Genomic DNA, 19371 nt, shown 5'->3' on the forward strand with positions numbered 1-19371 from the left:
AGTAAGGGTAGAATAGCGTCTAACTGTAGCATATTTTGGATTTGATATTGTATTTGATTTAAATAGACGATGATCTTGTTAAATGGTGTCTAATTGTGTATTTGGATCTCCTATTTGGTTTCTAATTAGAGAATAATTGGGTATGATAGTGTCTAAGTATGGTATATTTTGGGTCTAATACGGCATTTTATGTGGTTTCTAATTACAGCATAATTTAGGTGTAACGTGTCTAATTAGGGTATAATTGTGTTTGTTTACTGTCTAATAAAGAACAAATTATTTCAACTTTTGGTCTATTTTGATGCAAAGTACGGTTTATTACGTCTTAGTAGTGTACAGTAAAATAAAGTGCGACCCACTTTTGCCTTTAGACATGGTCAGCCGACACATTGTACAACCTAGTTTGTTTGAAGCATGCTAAGACCTTAAGAGCATTTGTGATTTGCGGACCAAGCTGAGCTAGTATCTCTACAGAACCAAGAGACATTTTCATTCAGTGACATTCATTTGTGTATCTGTTTGATCTGGCTGGCTGGACAGACTCATTTCCACAGTTGAACAGTGAGCAGCAGCAGAGCCCTTCACTAGGTAGCTGGCCTTACTACACCAATCTGAGGGCCACATGTGTTGACACAGGCCTCCATCTGCTCTGTCTGTATGGTGTGAGTGGAGCCAGAGATGAGCAGAGGTCTGTTTTAAATGTTCCTCTAAGATTAACCCGTCTTTCAGTGGGGATGATACTGGGACTGATCTCCCCTACTGATTGGATTTGAAGCCTGGGAGAGAGATTTAAATTACCTACCCTCAATCCCCCTCCTCTCTCTCTGTCTTACGTGAGGGAGTATTTACAGTAACATGATCAGATGGTGTCAGGCACTATGAGCCTTTGAAGAAGGGCATTTGCGCCAATCGGAAGAGCAAGTATGAAGATAGGGGTTTTGATGCCTCGGCATCTTCCAAGAAAACATGCAAGGTTTTCATGCGTCCTCCAATGTTTCAGCATGTTGCCATGGGCAGCACCCACAGATATACTGCAGGCCTTTTTGACCGTAGCCTCTTGAGCAACGACGAGTCGGCTATCTAAACTGTTGTCCGATCTGGGGTGCCATTAAAAACCACTTAGGGCTTTATAAGGGGGCGCAGAGCCCCTTGCGAAATGTCCTTTGGCGCAGATGGAATGAAAACGTTTTTGGTTTCCCAGAAGAGGTCAGGAAAGGTAGCTCCCTTCATGTGTTTTATGGCTTTGAGTGCTATATTAGCATATTCTGTCTTTTAGTCTGGAGTCATTTAAAAGATGAAAGATAGAGAGTGTTCCCATACTTTTTATGGCCTCTCAGTATCACAAGTATGAGAGGATTTCAGTATTCTCCCAAATAAATGCCTGCAAGGAGACACCAGGGAGAAAATGTGAGCTTTTGACAGTAAGGACAACGGCAAGAAAATTATCCTGGAAGGTTTGGCAAGTGGGTTTTATTCTGTAATGTGCTTAGTGTGGTTATCTGTGTAGAAGTAGGTTTCATCCACTTAAAGTTCAGGTAAAGGTCATTTCAGGTTTCAGAGAAGGCAGCTTCTCACCCTACTCTTACCTTAGTCATCCCAATCCCTTAAGAACATCACTGAGCTGCAGTCAGTGAGCTAATCAGATCTTCATCTGCAGTAAGTGTGACAATACTACACTTATCCTACACACACACGCAACTGTTTTTAACGGCCCACAGGATCCTTACAATCCGTACGATCAATAAAAAATACAAACCTTTGGTAAAAGCAGGGCTTTATTAGTCCCTAAAATTGGTTGCATATCAAAAGGAAGTTCTTTTTTCTGGATGAATCATGTAGAAATACAAGTTTAGATCGAATCCGTCTTAAAGGATCCTTAAGCACACTGATTTCTGTTTGAGTACAGTACTGTACTGAATAGAAGCTTAAGCTAATTAATCTAAAATAGTCAAATCAAGTATTGCCTTGCCTTAATTTGAAAGCCAAATAAGAGCATTTCTAACACTTTTCCTTTACATTCTTCAACAGGAGGATGTTTCCTGGCTACAAGGTAAAAGTAAACGGGATGAACCCCAAAACCAAATACATCCTACTTATTGACATTATCCCAGCTGATGACCACCGCTACAAGTTCTGTGATAACAAGTGGTAAGTTTGCAATTGCAAAGCCATAAATGAGTCTTGTTGAGGGTTGCCCCACGGCCTACTACTACAGCCTTACTTGGTCTGGTATGACCAGTAGCTGATGTTAGATATTTCTTTTGTAACTGACATTATGAAGTGTGCTGACTTTATGCGTCTTCTCTACTTGTGCTATGGTTACATTGTTATAGCATGTCACAATTAAACATTTCAATGGTTTTATCACTGAAACAAGCAGACATGTTTGTTCCTGCTTGTAAGTCCCATTCCACTCATTCTCAGTCAGTCAGGCTGCCTAATGATGATGTCTTTTAAGCAAACTGACTCAAGAGAAATTCAGGAAATAAAAATGAATTATCCTGTAACTGCCATGGTGGTTTCTGTTCTGTAAAAGTTACATAGTTTTGCATCAGTGAGAGAGGGCTAGTGTAGTAATACCTCTGCCATGTTGCTTCCCAACCCTATCGCCACACACGAACGTCAATATGAGCCTCTACCAAACCCTGGATTACAATCCATTATTTTATTTTTTGCATCCAATGCAACCATTTTCACAATTCTTGCTTTCTACAACATCTGCGCATAGCAACTACAGTATGGTTAACATTAGGGAAAAATTGTGCTTATGGCAAAAAACTATGGTCAGGGTGAGGCAACTAAAACACTTGGTTAACGTTAGGGACAGATCTGGTTACGGTTAGTAAAAAGGCGAACATTAATTGGAGGTCTGTGACAGGTAGTGGACAGTCAAAGTCTGACATGCTACAAGCCTATCCACCACCCCGATCTTGACACCCTTACTTTCCTTCTCGGGACATAAAGGTCACACTACTTTCTGCTTTGGCAGTAGACGTTGCTACTGGACATAAATTGAGAGGTGCATAATCGTCCAATAATTCCTAATTAAACTGGGCTATGCCACGTAATCATGAGGAGCAAATCATTATAACATAGCCAGTGGTCATTACACCACGTTAACAACTTTGTTGGGGCAGAAATTAATAAACAAATGTGTTTCACGTTATGTAGATGTCTCGCTTGTTGAAGAGAACAGCAGACAAAATCAGACCCAAACACATGCTGTGAATACATGCCATGAACAAGGCTGGATTAGCAACCGGGCAAAATGGGCAAATACCTCAGGGCCCCAAAAACCCCAGGTTCACTGTGTGTCAATTTGTTGGTAATTTAATTAATTGCAAGTTTGTAAGGGAATTTGCAAGACTAAAGTATAATATCAGCTAAGATGGCTCCTGCATTATTACCAACAGTAATGATGTGGTACTCATGAGTGGTCATGTCAAAATGTAGTATCTATCTATCCATCCATCTTCATTATCTTAATTTATACTGAGCACAATAGGGACCCCACTACAAATATTTGCCCTGGGGCCCCCTAACAGGTTAATCAGGCCATGGCCCTTGGTCTGTAAACCCACAGGTCACTACGTAGGGCCAAACCATGACACTGATGTTCTGCTCTCTCTCTCTATTCACCAAAGATGCACAGCGTTTACTAAAAACCTCTGAAATCCACACATAATCACAAAAGAAAACTTGTCAGGGAGCGACACAACTGCCACACAAAATCATAGTAGACCTAGCCTTCCAAAGTTTTTTTTTTCCATTTTAAAATTCTTATTTTAATTATTGTACAAGAGCGGATCATCTAAGGCTGGCATGGTCTGATGAACGGTTACTGCAGATCATCACTGGCTACAGCTCCTTACTGCAGGGCACAGGCAAGACGCTTGTCAAAAGAGGGGAAAAAAGCTGCTGGACTAGACTCAATATTTCTCCAGTTGACCTTGTATCTGAAGGCAATGACATTGCAGTCCTCCATCCATCAGTATGACATTAGATCTGGCACAGCCAGTTGTGCATGGGTGGACAAAGAAAGTTTTGCCAGGAACAGCTGAAAAGAACGCAAAATCTCCAGCAGAAAGAAGTCATTTTACAGCCATTTGTTTCTGATCTTGTGGCATGGCCTGCAGTTGGTGGGTTCTGGTGTTCCTCAGCAACACCTTGGAGAAGCATAATTAGTAATGATGTTTTAGCAGAGGCCACCTCCTTCCAGTCTAAGGGTTGAGAGCAGTGGTGTTCCATGCCTTTATACAGCTACATTATGGTAATGGAGACTTAGTTCATGTGGTGACAGGAATAGACATTTTTAGTAGGCTATGTTGGATTAACCGAGACGTATTCTCTAAATGTTGGATGCCACTAGCTCTTGAAAACAGCTAGAGACAACATTAAATTATGTTTTTCTTTCCTTATCACAGTTTGCTTCTGCACATCTCTCAATCTGTTTCCAGGATGGTGGCTGGCAAGGCTGAGCCAGCAATGCCAGGCAGACTCTATGTGCACCCTGATTCTCCCGCCACAGGAGCTCACTGGATGAGGCAACTGGTATCGTTTCAGAAGCTCAAGCTAACAAACAATCACCTGGACCCTTTCGGGCATGTGAGTTCCTGCAGAGAATATTAGCACTTAAGACCTAGTCAAACAAAGGGTTAGTGTTTGTACAAACTGTATCGTCTTTACAATTTTGCCATGATTCCAATAGTTACTGATAACTTTTTACTCACCAATTGAATTGCTAAAATATGAGAACATGGCAACAGTTCTCAACACAGCTGTGCAGTGGTGTCAGTTAGAAATCAGTGGGTTACATAATATGGTTAATATGTGGACTTAATAAACTGTCTGACTCATGTAGCTTGTCCCAGTGGGCTCTGTTATAAAACAGTGTTGAGAATTGTTGCCAAAATGTAAACCAATCTGAATCATTAATTGGAATGAGATGCTACATCCCTCCAATACATCTGGTGCCTATCATCCGCACTAGGAAACATGGACAAAACTACTAAAAAAAAACCTATGTTGTAAAAGAAAAGAGAGAACAGAATTTTCCTTTAAGTATTCAGGGAGTACCTAAGTCATATCTGAATCAATTCCATAACAAGTCCAGTGGACTTCAATAAGAGTCTAAAGCTATGCTAGTGGGTCATTGTAGAGATAAAAGGAAAGCATTGGACAAATTGCAGTTTCGACCTAATGATGACACTAGATGAAAGGTCGGAGATGTTTTAGTGGATAAGTGAAATGTTTGACCTGCTGGTGGCACTACAGGAAACGTCAGGGGATCACCAGAGTCAGTAGTATTCATCCTCTGGGGACCAGACATATCTGTAGATCATGTGAAATCCATCCAACAGTTGAGATATATCAGTCTGAACCGAAGTGATGGACCGAACTGAAGACCGGCAAGAAAAAGACCAGAGCAAATCAAGTCCTTTTCAAGTGTGCAAATGAATGAATCTACCCTGCACTATACAGTTAAAAAACCAGACTATTAATCAATACATAATGTAGAAAACAGGGTTCTACAGGTGAAATCCCTTTAGATTGTAGAGCTACAGGCTTAAAGATAAACCATGTGTGAAACACTTAGTGTGAACTTATTTCTAAAATTCCTTGCGCTCCCAAGGAAATTTATTTATTTCAGCTTTGTCTGTCTGGAATACACCTCCGACACAACACGCCAATATACTGAACTAGAGGGACCTCTGTTCAGCCAAAAATCCCACCCAATGTCAGAAACATCACAGTGAGAAGAAACTATTTGTGAAACATAAAGCTGATGTGAAAAATTGTGTTGATACATGTGCAAACAGCAAAATGATGAAGGTGTTTTTCACAGGCAGATTTCTGAAAGAAAGTGAGGAAGCAGAGGCTGCAGAGGGAGGTGAAGAGTGTCACTGTGGCAGCGCTCCCCAGGGGGACTCTGGGATAACTTGTCTGAAGCCATCCCATCAATGGGCAGGCTCATTAGGTTCATAACCTCTCAGATCAGTGGCGGGGCCTGCTGTCAGATAGAGTTGAGTGCCTGGCCAGTGATAAGGGCGAGTAATGAGGACAGAGCAAGTCTGAGGCCAGGCAGAGCCCAGATGACGCCCAGACCAGGAGGTGTGTAGTAGGGCAGTGCTTCACACAGTGGAGAGGAGGAACTCCTATTCAGTATTAATTATGCTCATTACAGAATGTGTAAAAATGACTAATTTAACCGTAGTTCTCACTCTTCTTCTTCACTGGTGCTGCCCTGTATGGTAGAGCGCAGCCTATTGTAGAGTTCAGTACAAATTACCAAGTACATTTTCCCATACTGGAAATTTCTGAGATGATGTATTTTCAAATGCAGGTCTGTGTCCTAATGAGTCTATTTAGAGGTTGACGCCATGTAAATGTTTGAACATCTGAGGTTTACATTGAGTCCCCTTGTAGAGTACTATGTTCTATGGTCCATACTAAAAGGACTAGAGACCTCCATTTCCCAAGGACCTTCAAATCCATGACAATTATTCTTCTCTATAATGCACCAAATCCCTGAGGAAGGTCTGAGGAAGGCTTCCCTGATCACTGCACTGAGACCCAAGAGTCTCCAGTATCACCCTCAGACAGCAGCCAGACAGCAGAGCAGACAAAGGTCAAGAGAGAGCCTCTGGTGAACCAGCCAATAGCTTATCTCTGTCTCCAGCCTGCCTCAGCAACAGGAGCATGTGAGCACGAGGACATTCAGTGTTCAACCTGAGCCTCGCTCCCTGTGCCCTGTTCAACCTTTGCCTCTCTTTGGGAGCCCCCTGGAGGAGAAGACTCCTCAGGAGAGTGTCTGACAAATGAGGAGGGGAGCTGAGGAGGGGAGCCGAGGTGCAGAGCTTGATGGTTATCGGCCCTGACAGAGCTGGACTAGTGATGACCCTGCCCTACTGTTGCTAACGCTTCGCTGGGCAAAGCACTCGGCTGCGGTGAACGGACGGATGCTAGTGAACCGACCTGCAGCCACGCAAACAACCTAAACACTGAGCACGCTCAGAACATGCTACCTGCTAAACTAATACACAACACATTTACAAGTGTGATGGAGATGAAAAATGCAGAGAAACTGTTCACAGATTCTAACAACTTTGCACTAGAAAGGCTCAACTCCAATGAGGAATTCAGCAGGGAATGGATGGTAACAGGCATGGTATACTATACATGTTAGCTAACAGTGTTAAAATAGATAATTCACCTTAAGCTAACTACTTAGCTACAAAGAATATCAAAGAAAGGCATAAACACACTCATTACTAATAGTTTGATCTTAAGTTGTGATTTTAGGTGTCTCAGACTAATATCTAGTTCAGTGGCTGGTGAACTGGCCAGGGAGTCACATGTTCTTTCATGTCCCAATTCCAAAATAGTTCAAGTGCAGTGGAAGTTCAGCTGCCTATAAGAATTCGCACAATGCACTGTAAAAAGCATAGACCAATCGCAATGTTCACCCTCACAGACTCACACTTGTGATGCCCACTCCCAAAAAAAATAAACTTCGGAGGGCTCAGGGTTGTCCCACTGTGACATCAGCAAGTGCTTGAGGGCTCCCTCGCAGCCCTTCATGCATGCTTGTGAGTCTGCAATGATGCAAACTTTGCGTGAGGGCATTATACTGTTTACAGCGTTTTAGGTTAATGCCACATTCACGCCATGTGGGGTAGAAGATGTAAGTGTGATTTTCACACTGAATGAACATCATTCTTAATTTCTATTGTTGAGTTATGGTTCTATGATACACACAGTTAAATGTGTTGAGGGTCAAAAGTAGTGTGCATTTACCAAATTAGCATAAAATATACTTTTATGATGTAAAGCGTCCATGTTTATTTGTTTTATGCATTTACATATTGTTAGTTAAAGTCTGTGAGAGTCTGTGTTTGGGGTATAGATTGGGACGGGGTGCCATTTCCATGCTACACACTAATATTGCACAATATGAAATATATTCTAATCTTCCTAGTTTACCGTTTTTGCAGTAAGCATGCAAGAAATTAATGTACTTTAGAGTTTTAACATGAAATTAAATGTTACAAAGAAAAAGTAAAACGATTTACCAAGATGCAATCTTTGTGTATATTCAATGTTCACTTAATTAGTATACATGTACTATGAAACCGACCCTTTTGGTGGCATTTTCCAATATCATTTCAGGAAAAGAGATCTGCAATTAATAACATTAATGATATCTGCATTCTATTTAAGTGTTCCAGTTTCAGGACACTCAAATGGAATTGAGCCTTAATTAATGTTATTAGTTTCACCTGTGCTTTACCTGCTATGACAAGTTAACGCTGAATACCAAATATTAAATCTGCTTGATTTTTGAGTGGTCTGTTAATGGGCACTACTCACTGCACAAAGGAAATGGAGGAGCTACCTACACGCAGCTGCCAAAACGTTTGGGTGGAGTTTAAACAGGTTGATGGACATCTGTTGGCACACATCTTGTATCATTTCCTGTCAGTACAAATGAAAAAGTACATTGATTTCTTGTATACAAACTGCAAAGACAGTATACTATGAAAATTAGTATACAGTATATACTGTACAGTATAAGAAATCGGGACACAGTTATGGTCAATTGGGAAAAGATGTTGTCTCGTTCTTTTCTTGCCCTTCAGCAGAGACCCCCTACAGCACTGGAGACACAGCTGCAACTAGTATAAGTTGTACTGTGCTAGTTAGCAATCGTTGACAGTAATGTTGTATATTGTTACTGCTGGCTCATTAGCTAACTATAGGTAATGGGTAAGCTTAACTTATACCCATTACGAATTTTACTAGCAGCAGCTGTGTTTTCCATCGACACTTTTGAGAAGAGTCCCTAGAGAAAGTGCTCTTATAGCTGTGCTCATACTGTATGCAACAGTTATTGTGCAGTTCATTTTTCATGACTTTTTACACTTAACTCATTGACTCAACCTGCCCCCACCCGCCATAGCTGTTTAGAGGATCTTCTCTTATCATCAGCACATTGGGTAACCAGGGACTGTAAACCTTCAATGGTGTAATTTAGTGTTTATTTACCCTTTAAGCCAGTTAATATTGTCATTTTCTTTGCAAGCTAGAGGTGAAAAACAAATTATGGAAAAAGTGAACTAATTTATGCATCTGACATCTTGCCAGCAGGCTCCAGGTACCACACAATAGTGACTGTTCATAGGCCGTTGCTATAACAAGTTTAAAATGAAACGTGTTGCCTTTTCTTTCCCTCCCTAGATCATCCTGAACTCTATGCACAAGTACCAGCCCAGACTACACATAGTCAAAGCAGATGAAAACAACGCCTTTGGATCCAAGAACACTGCCTACTGTACTCATGTCTTTCATGAGACAACCTTCATCTCTGTAACATCTTATCAAAACCACAAGGTACAGCAACTATCAACAATATACAGTATACTACAGACATTAAAATAAAGTTGATACAAAATTCCTAGTTTTACAAATATAAAGATATTTTGTAACACTTGTTGGTGTCAGCTCCTCATGTTATGGGTGAAAGGGGATTACACTCACTCCTTATTTTTCTGTCTGGAGGTAAATCATGTTTAATTAAGTTGGAGAGTTTAAAGGGTAGTAAGTGTTTCTAGGTTTAGACTGATGCAATTTAACTACTAAAGTGTGCATAGGGGTGCATGGGTGGTGCAGGGGTTCCTGTCCACCACAGCAAAGAATCTAAGGTTGAAAATTGCCAGTGTTGCTTTAATTGTTATGGTTTGGTTTATACTAAACAGAAAAAAATCTTACATAAAATATAATTTTCCTAGATCACTCAGCTGAAGATAGAAAACAATCCATTTGCCAAAGGGTTCCGAGGTAGTGAAGAAGGAGATCTGCGTGTTTCAAGACTACAGGGGTATGTTTACACAAAAAGGAACCAGGAAAGTAAAACTGATCCTGTAGAACCATTTAGCACACTGCTGGACGTCTCTCTTCAGGAGCTTTTTTGGTGTATGGATATAAAAATCTATCTCGCCTCCTTGAGTGTTGAGTGGAATTGTAGGCATAGCAAACTGATTCCTTTTCTCTTCTGTTGCTGGTACCAATGTATAGGAAAGAATATCCGGTGATTTCGAAGAACATGGTTCGCCAGAGGCTCATCTCCTCGCATAGTCACCTAGCAGGGAAGCTCGGAGCAGGAGTTTTCACAGGGCACCCTCAAGTCCTGTCCTCTTATCAGTATGAGGCTGGGGTTCCTTTGTCTAACTCAGACCCCCAAGATCATATCGCGAACCACTTCCCTCAGAGCAGAGATCCCAGCCTTCTGTACCACTGCTTCAAACACAGAGGTATGTTTTTAGCCACTGTTCTGTAAGCATTTGTACAGAATCAGATGTTCCCATATGGTTTTAAAAGAACAATGCAGATAACTATATCACTTTGCAGATAATGCCCGACACTTGGAGCTTGGATGTAAGCGGCCATATCTGGAGACATCATCTGCAGTCTCAGAGGAGCATTACTTTCGTTCAGCTCCCTCTTATGAGTCGCCCTTACTGTCTCATCCGTACTGCACTGAGGCAATCACCTCTAGAGAAGCTTGTATGTACGGTAGTATGGAAACAGAGTCTGGATCTGGGGCAGGGGACACAGATGACCTGACCAACTCCTCTTCACTAAATTGCAACATGTGGGCTACAATGCAGCCCTACCCTCGCTATAGCGTGGAGGGTGTCCCGTACCAGCCCTTCACTGCTCATTTCACCAATGCTGCCACGGTCACGCCTGTTGTACCGCACCCCACATCATCCATGGCATCACGACCACAGGCTGACTTGGGGGTCTACAACTCAACTACGGTCCAGCGAGGTTTGCCCGTCATATCTCCTTCATCTTCCTCTTCATCCTGTTCTCCAGCTGTTCTGGGATCCAGAGATAAGTCAGGCCATTCACCTTTGTACCACAAGAAGCCAGGGTCACCGCTCCGGCCTCACAGAGATTTCTCAGCCTATCCCACACAAGGCACTATATCCATCCGGGATCCATCCTATCAGTACCAAGTGGGCCTGAGTAGCGCAGGGACTCACTGGACTGACAGTTAATGTGGACCACTGGAGGAACCAGTTTTGTCCAATGTACAAGTCTGAAATTAATCAAGGTTCAAAACCCCACTGTGGGCTGCTGATGCCAAGCAATGATAATGAACTACAGCCAAATTGCACTCCAAAGCCATTTAGGTCCATGAATTCTCACTGAAGCACTATTACATACAACATTGTATGTGGTGAACAGTAGCTGACCTCTTTACTTATGCTAGTGTGTAGCATATGTAGTAGCCTGTTATCAGATAGGGTGGTTTTCTAACACTCAAATGCAAAGTGCAGGTTTGAGCAGCACTTCAAAGTCTATCAGAGCGAGCTGTAAGTTCAAGAGCACAAGAAGTGTTAATGCACAACAAAGTCTGACAGTAACTTGCTAACAACAAGTAGTGTTAGCTACCTAACCTGAAGTAACAATGAGAATCATTTTTCAGACAATAATGTAGATAGGGGAAAATCAAATAATTTCTGTGCTTGCTCTTGAAAAGCATGAAAGATATGTAAAATATGTGTACATGATGGCCTTTCAGGGAAATCCGAGCACTGAGGGTTTTATCATTTCTTGCAGAGCTCCACCGTTTTTCTTATTGTCCACAAATCCAATGAAAAGACCAAAACCAAGTGTGTTAGTCCATCTCTCAGTACTTTCCCCTGTCTGTTTCACTCATCCCCAAGCTCAATGGTTTCTACTGAAGATGTAAATATTTAAAACTGGTTACAAATATAACATTTCATTATCAAAAAAGTCTCAGTAATGTCCTAAAACAGCTGGGCACTGTAGTTTTCAGCAAACGATACTTAAACAGGAGTAAAGTGTATTTGTTGGGGACTATTTTCAGTTGCTGATTAATGAAGCAAAGCCTGTGAGCTAGTTCAGGCTGTCAACTCGAGTCTGCCGCTTCACTCACATGGCATACTCATCTCACTGCAACATTTATCTAACTTACCCTTTTAATGTACGTAACTGTAAGCTGTCTGTAAGCTGCTCACTCTTTTGCTGCCTTCCTGCTGCCACATGGCTCACCTGCAAGCTATGCTGTCACTTGCTGTTCATAGAGCACTTCAAAAGCCCCACCTCCACCTGAGTCTATGTTCTCCTGGGGTGGGGAGTGACAAGGTCACACCAAATACCAAAGCTGTATGTATTCTACACTCACATAATAATCCAATCCACGTGAGGTGACTGACTAAAATATACATTTGGTGGGCTGGTGAGTGTTTTCGGCAGCAGGATGTGTATGATTGACTAAAATTTATTACAGTGGCTGTGTTCGTGGTAATAAAGGAACATGTCAACCTGTGCAACAGTGTGGCTCAATCATGTGAAGGATCAATACATAGGTGGTTTGGGTCTTTTCATGGGATTTGCTGACAATAAGAAAACATACAATATACATGTTCGACAGGGGGTCGATGTCCAAAAGTTATCACAGCCAAGCTCCTTTGAGTCATAATTATTCACGTGCCAAAATGAGATTTTGAACTTGATGCATAGGGTAAAAGTGCGGTGCAAAGTGAGACTGATCATATCAGAATATAGCAGAGAAATTAAAGTTTTTAAGTTCATTGTGCGCTAAGAATCGTATGCGAAAAGACATTAAATTAGCTGACTATGTATGACAGTCTTTTCCCATGCTGTACATACAGAGCAATTAAATCAAGTGAAAGGTGCACCAAAAGACCACCCATCGTGAGAGTTGTTAGTGTATGGGTCTTATCCAAATACTTTCTACAGATCTATGCTAGTTGCGTGACACTAACACTCATCTGAAGAAAACATCATGTTGTGAGTGTTAAGACTAAGCCATACTACTGTGGTCGGTTGTTAAAGCTTGGCTCTAAACTCATGACTCTAAACAATATTCTAGTGAAACGGGACAGCAAAGAACTCTCAGGCAGAACCAGATGGGAGCTTAAAGAACTGTTGTTAGGCCATGGCGAGTGCCGGAAAAGAGAGCTGCAGACAAATCCCACTCCCAAATTACTTACTTGGAAAAAAACTGCAAATACAAAACAGCCTGAGCAGGCAGGGAAGGTGAAAGAAACGGCTCCCAGTAGGCTCTCACTTACAATGACAAGATTATTAGTAGGATGAGGGTGATCCCTCAGGCATTTGTGCATTGTCCCTTTATTTCATGTTGTTACATTCAACATAAACTTTTTGAATATATTGACATTTTTGCACACCTGACAAATAAACATTTTCATGCCTCTAATTGTTTGCTATATTTAATCCAAAACCAACATTGTACAACTAAACTACATTATTCACTTGAAATTAGATATTTTTAAGAATCCATTGGTCCTTGAGGCTTTGCATATTAGAGCATTTTCAAATTTAAGCCATTCTTTGGCGGTTTTATTACGGTAACATCATGTGTGAACTGTTAAAAAATGGAAGTAAGAACAAGCAATAGCTCAGACTGTGCTGTTTTTACAGCCCAGTATCCCTAGGAATTACGTCCATATTGGATGATTCCACAGCTCAGGATTTACATCCAATGTCAATGTTCCTTTAAATTAAGCATAACCATGATCTTTCCCTAATGCCACAGGTGCCGTGCGCAGATATTGTAGAAAGCAAGAATTTGAAAAACGCTGGCATTGGTTGTAATTCATGGCTTTGCAGAATCATCCAATATGGAGATTCTTGTCTGGCGATAGGCTTGTGTTTTTATTGATATACGGGGGAATGTCACAACAAACTGCATGGCAAGATTAGATTTTTTCTTGCTTACTTGCAAAAATATAGCACATACCTTGAACAATGATAGTAAAGATTTTATACAACAGCCAAAACATTTTAATACCAGAACACCAGTTGATATTGTTCAATTTAACCTCGAGATTTTAATGTGACATTAAAGTTCTACTAGGTAAGTTTAATTGAGATTCAGACATTACAAACTTGTAAAAAGCTTTGTTAGGACCTACATATACACAGTATATGTTTGCCTGGCGTCATGGAAACAGTAACGTGCCAAAGCTGGGCATTTAAATGCAACTCTCTCTCCTACATAAACTTGTAAAATGAATACTAAAAAGCTTTGGAGGATCTATGGTGACGCAGTTTCCATTTAATTTGAATGCGTCTTCAAACATGGCTGTTTTTCAGAGGCCATGGTCCAGAGTTCGTAGGTCCATGAATTCTTACTGAAGCAACTTCTCCATTACTAAACTGGTTTCACTGTACAACACACGATTTATACAATATAAAGACCACTACTTTACCACTATATGGTGCTGTCCAATAGAAACAAGAAGATGTACTTACAGAAGAGTATCCACTTGAGTAACAATCAGTAAATGTCAAATGGATCTACAATCAAAAGTCAAGGTAAAGCAAATATGTTGAAAAGAATGTAGACAGCAAGATGAGTACATCAGCATGCAGGGCACTGCTTTCTCTCACACAGAGCTCTTATTAGATCATGAGTTATGCTGATGGCTAGGTCCTGGTTCATGTCAGCACCTCTTTCTCAGCTGTTGACGCATTTCACATGAAAGGAGGCTCTTCGAGCTACCACTAAAATCAACAAATCATCAGCAGGCTATCTTCAAATGTTGAGCGATAACTTGCCTGATAATAGTGATCAGACATTCATTTAGCTGTCAAAGTATAGTTTCAGTCACCAGTGTTACTCTTTAACCTGATTTGCTGAAAGGGCGTTACCAGTGTTTTTGCTCATTTTAACTACACATTTCCTTAACTACAAATCATGTCTAGTCCATTTCCCTACTGTTCCTGGCAGCCATTGGCTTCCATGCATTTTAATGTGGCATAAAAATCAATTGGCAGCAGTGATCATCAAGTCTGCATTACTTTTGTAAAACTTTGTTAAATTTCAAGAGAATATACATACAGAAACAAACAGCTGCCTGGAATGATCTAAAATACACCAGCCTGTTTTGCTAAATGGTTAGCTGTAATATACAGTATGTGGTTTGCAGTAAATGGGATAAAACATGCAAAACCACTGGTATGGAGACCCTGTGTCCCAGAAATTCTGTTCATATACTACTAATACGTTCAAGGGAAATATAATGCTGCCTAGATTATGTTCACTCGCAACGTTTTTTCCAGTTAAGTGCTACGTTCTTGTACCACACACAAGACACAGATGGCCAGGGTGGCTGGTGGATGTACAAAGTACAGGACGTTTGGTTATTGAAGGATTGTGGTTTTGCTTAAATGTTAATAAAGTATACACATCCAACTTAATTTGGGGGCAGCATTATGTTTCTCTCAAACTGTATTTGTTGTTGCATATGGTTCTGGTCAACATTATTGGCACCCCTGTACATTTAAGTACATCATGTACAATATCAATTTGGCCAATAGACACTCATGTTTGACGCAGAACAGAAAAAGGGATAAAACAATAAGAATTTTAAAAAGCAATAGGAAGAACAAGTATAAAAACAAAAAGATTGCCATGGCACAAGTATGAGCACCCTTTTGAGGAATTCAAATCAGTTTGAAAAAAAAATTACTAGATTAGACTCATCTGTGATATATTGTCAGTGCTCACATGACTTGAATTAACCAATGAATGATGGCTTTAGTGGTTAAAAAGGCCACTTTATTCCCCATTTCTTGTTTTCACAATGGTGAGAGAGCTGTCTGAGAACATCAGAAGTGCTATTATCACCAAACACAAGAAGTCTAAAGGGTACAAGGCCATCTCCAAAGACCCTGGCATCCCTGTTTCAACAGTGTGCAACGTTATTAAAGAGTTTGCTACTCATGGAACTGTCAAGAACCTCCTGGGACAAAGGGGAAAGAGGACAATCGATGAGAGAAGTTGTCGAAGGTTGGTGCCAACTGTGGGAAAAAACGGCACGTAAAATATCCAAAGAGCAATCTGGAGTGATACTTTCAACCCGTACCATACGCTGCACTCTAAACCAAGAAGGGCTTTATGGGTGAAGGCCAAGGAGGACCTCAGGGCTGAAAGAAAGACATAGAGCTCTTTGGCAATGCAGACCAGCGATTTGTTTACAGGCAAACGAAATGAAGCTTATAAGGAAAGAAGACTTACAGTTAAACATGGTGGAGGATCCATAATGTTGCGGTGCTGCTTTGCTGCCTCTGGTACTGGAGGCCTATACCATATTAAAGGAATCATAAAATCAGAGGATTTCCAAAGCACTTTAGAGCGAAATGTGCTACACAGTGTAAAAAAAAGTAGGTTTGGGTCGAAGATAATGGGTCCTCCAGCACGATAAAAGACCCAAAGCACACATCCAAAGGCACAAAAGAATGGTTGAAAAGGAAAAAATGGACTGTTTTAAACTGGCCAGCAATGAGTCCTGATCTCAATCCAATTGAAAATCTTGAGAGAAAGCTGAAATCGTCCATTGGGAAAAGGAATCCTGCAAACATTCAGGAACTTGAACAAATTGTAATGGAAGAGTTGGAGAAACTACCAGCAGACCGGTGCAAGAAGCTTATACTGTAGGCGGCCTTTAATGCTGTCCAGGTCATATTTGAGATTTCTTCTTTGAAATCACTACATGTAAGTTGAAAGGGAATGTTTTTTTTGTAGAATAATTTTAGACATTAAAATATTGTGATGATACAAAGTTTGTACATTTCCATTTATTTCTGAAGTTACTGTACAGGTTATACAAAAAAATCCAAGGGTGCCAATAATGTTGACCAGAACTGTCTTATATACCCATAACTTCTAAGAGACAGGGTTGGGTGTGGTTGGTTACATTAAGAATTCTGTATTAACCAAATTGAAAATGCCTGCAATTTGTGATAATATAGCCATAATAACTCTGTTGTGTGCAAAATTGTAAAACAACGTTAAGGGTCACATAAGATTTTTCTTGGGAAGCCATTTATTTGAACATTAGTACGTACTGACAAGATAGGACACGGTACACAGATTTACACATATTCTCAATGTGGCAGTTACATGTTACAAAATAACAGCACCAAAAAATTTGAATTTATACAAAGGCAAAATAAATCTACTGCCATTAGTGATCTCCTCACTCTGGTCCTGTTAAAGCTTCAGCTTTTAATATGGATGAGGGAGCAGAAGTGGACTGCTGCTGGGGCCAACCATATCTGTAAAAAACACAAAACAAGCCAACTATTAAAATATACTATTCCTTTATATGAAATGGTTATTGGTAATTTTGCAAAGATGAAAAGTAAGGTACTCTAGACATTAAAAAGAAAGTAACATTTTTACACCAAAGATCCCTGACTTCAGTTTAATAGTCCAAGCTTTTTATTCAAAGCTTTAGTAGGGCATTAAGGGGCAGGCATACTGAAATTTATGTTATCTAACTTTCCACATAAAACCGCAGTCAATCTCATTATAAAGAAGCCAAGTTTAAGCCCCTTATGGAGCACAAGTTAACCAAGCTGAGCATGTATCTCCAGTGAGAGAACCTAGGCCTGCAGTCCATCTGGAAGTCATTGAAGGGAGATCTGGCCATTCCCCTCTCCCCTGCGTCGCACTGCCCTTGCCTACTGTCGTCCCATAATCCCATCTAACAGCCGCCTGGGCTTGGCAGGCCCATTCCGAAACACTGGTGGGCTTAACTTGGCCGTCTTGTAAAAAAGAAAAAGCCCGGGTTTTCGGCAAGCCACTCCAAAAAGACACTTTAAATATCTGAGGGGGATTTAATATCAAATCCATTAGGGCTTTTCTCGAGCCCTGTAAATAGTCAATTAGTGGATAATTCTGATTTGATCCACATGCAGAAAGATCTGGACGAAGAGAGGAGGTTTTCTCATTCGGCTCTCCATCAGATTACCATCCATGTGCCACCAGTACAGGGTGACATTGTGCATTAGCAGTAAAAGATAATGAACATGCTGAGGTGTTTCAAGTCTTCTTTCTTTTACTCCTTCATAAAAGTGATTCATTGTGTACAGGCGGCCAGAAGATTACTAACAGTGGGCACTGCTCAGAGGAGTGGGAGGTTTGAGGACTGGGCCAAAAGGGCACGCTGTGGGTTCAAAGCTCTGGTGGAGGGACATTAAACTGTGTTTGTGTCCCTTGATCAAACATACAGCCGGCTGGCAGCAGTATAAACCAAAGCTAAATCTGCTGTATAAAACAGGATCCCTGCATTCCAAAATGGCTTTGGATAAAAGCATCTGTAAAAACTAATAATCATTACAATACGTTCCTGGATTAGACATTTAGAGAGGAAAAAAGCACAGATTATTTACTTTTTTACAATGGACAAAAACATTTTACATTGGAAAAACTCACATTCTTTGGAAGTGACGTACAATGTCAGCAGAGAAGAGACAGACAAACATACAGTACGAAGTGTTGTCTTTGGACTTGTGGCTTTGAAACAAAACAGAAATAAATCTAACCCAAACTACTATCAAAGTCCATACCAAAGTAAGGCATGCAGATAGTGTACACTATTGTGGTGAAATACAGTGAAACATTGCAGATTGCAAAACAAAGAGAGCCAAAGGAGCGCTGCCTCCTCCAAGCAGGGTCATAAATTAGCAGGAGTTTTGGAGAAAAGATGTTCTCAAAAGTTTAATAAAATGTTGGTGAAATCAAAAATGAAGAGAAATTTCTCTTCGTGACCCTTTATTACATTTCACTGTGTATTTCTTCTTATCTGTCAACATTACTCAAGCATGATTGTGTTAACCCTTGTCTGCCACAGCATTTTATCATTTCATTTATCATTATCCCTTTTTTTCTAGTGTCATCTGAGTAAGAAAATTGACATGAAGCAATCTGAAGAGATGCTGATTGACCACATCAACCTATATACAAAAATTACTGTATGAAAATGAATGAATGCATGACATGCACAAACAACTTCAGAAACTCAGCAGCTGAGTGGAGATGGACCAATCTAATTAAAGCCTTAGGGCTGGGAGAATTAACTCGCTCTGTACAGTCACATCTTTGTACAGTATGTTTGACGAAATCCTCAGTGTGACTGCTTGAGCAACAGTGAATTATAGTTATCTTTATAGACCTATGAGATATGAGTGTCTATAGTGATAACAACTGAATGCTTATTTGAAAATGTGCAATCAAACTGCGCTGTATTATTTTATGGCTTTATGCTTTTCCAATCACATTCTAAGGCAAGACAAAGGCTGCCAGTAGACCTCCATCAAAACCTGCATGTCAAAGCAGGAAAGGCTAAACAAGATGGCTAACATTCAATACAGCCTGAAACTGGGTATAGTCCCATTCTATTGCAGCGGGTCTTGGGTCTGTGTGTCAATATATCTAAGACCCGAGTTGATCCAAGTACAGTCACTATCAACTCTAATCATTTGTTATGCCATAATCATAGC

At 40.6% G+C, this 19371-nt stretch overlaps 2 protein-coding genes across 7 annotated transcripts in view; one reads left to right on the forward strand and one right to left on the reverse strand.

Annotated features, from left to right (window-relative positions):
* Positions 1-16770, forward strand: part of tbx4 (T-box transcription factor 4) — a 31073-nt gene extending 14303 nt beyond the window's left edge. For all 3 annotated transcript variants that reach the window (XM_044201842.1, XM_044201841.1, XM_044201840.1), the window contains exons 4-9: positions 2029-2148; positions 4458-4605; positions 9238-9390; positions 9789-9877; positions 10075-10310; positions 10408-16770. In XM_044201842.1, the coding sequence (XP_044057777.1) occupies positions 2029-2148; positions 4458-4605; positions 9238-9390; positions 9789-9877; positions 10075-10310; positions 10408-11063 (1402 nt within the window). In that variant the 3' untranslated portion in view covers positions 11064-16770. The remainder of the gene's footprint in view (positions 1-2028; positions 2149-4457; positions 4606-9237; positions 9391-9788; positions 9878-10074; positions 10311-10407) is intronic.
* brip1 (BRCA1 interacting helicase 1) overlaps positions 1-19371 on the reverse strand; it is a 130629-nt gene that overhangs the window by 4156 nt on the left and 107102 nt on the right. For 2 of the 4 annotated variants that reach the window (XM_044201832.1, XM_044201831.1), the window contains one exon: positions 16934-17142. The exons of 1 other annotated variant lie outside the window; for it this stretch is intronic. In XM_044201832.1, the coding sequence (XP_044057767.1) occupies positions 17086-17142 (57 nt within the window). In that variant the 3' untranslated portion in view covers positions 16934-17085. Of the gene's footprint in view, positions 1-16933; positions 17143-19371 lie in introns of those variants that run through there. One more of the 4 variants, XM_044201835.1, reaches the window with a different exon arrangement.

This window comes from Siniperca chuatsi, linkage group LG7, assembly GCF_020085105.1.
Source record: "Siniperca chuatsi isolate FFG_IHB_CAS linkage group LG7, ASM2008510v1, whole genome shotgun sequence".
NCBI classification, from domain to species: domain Eukaryota; kingdom Metazoa; phylum Chordata; class Actinopteri; order Centrarchiformes; family Sinipercidae; genus Siniperca; species Siniperca chuatsi.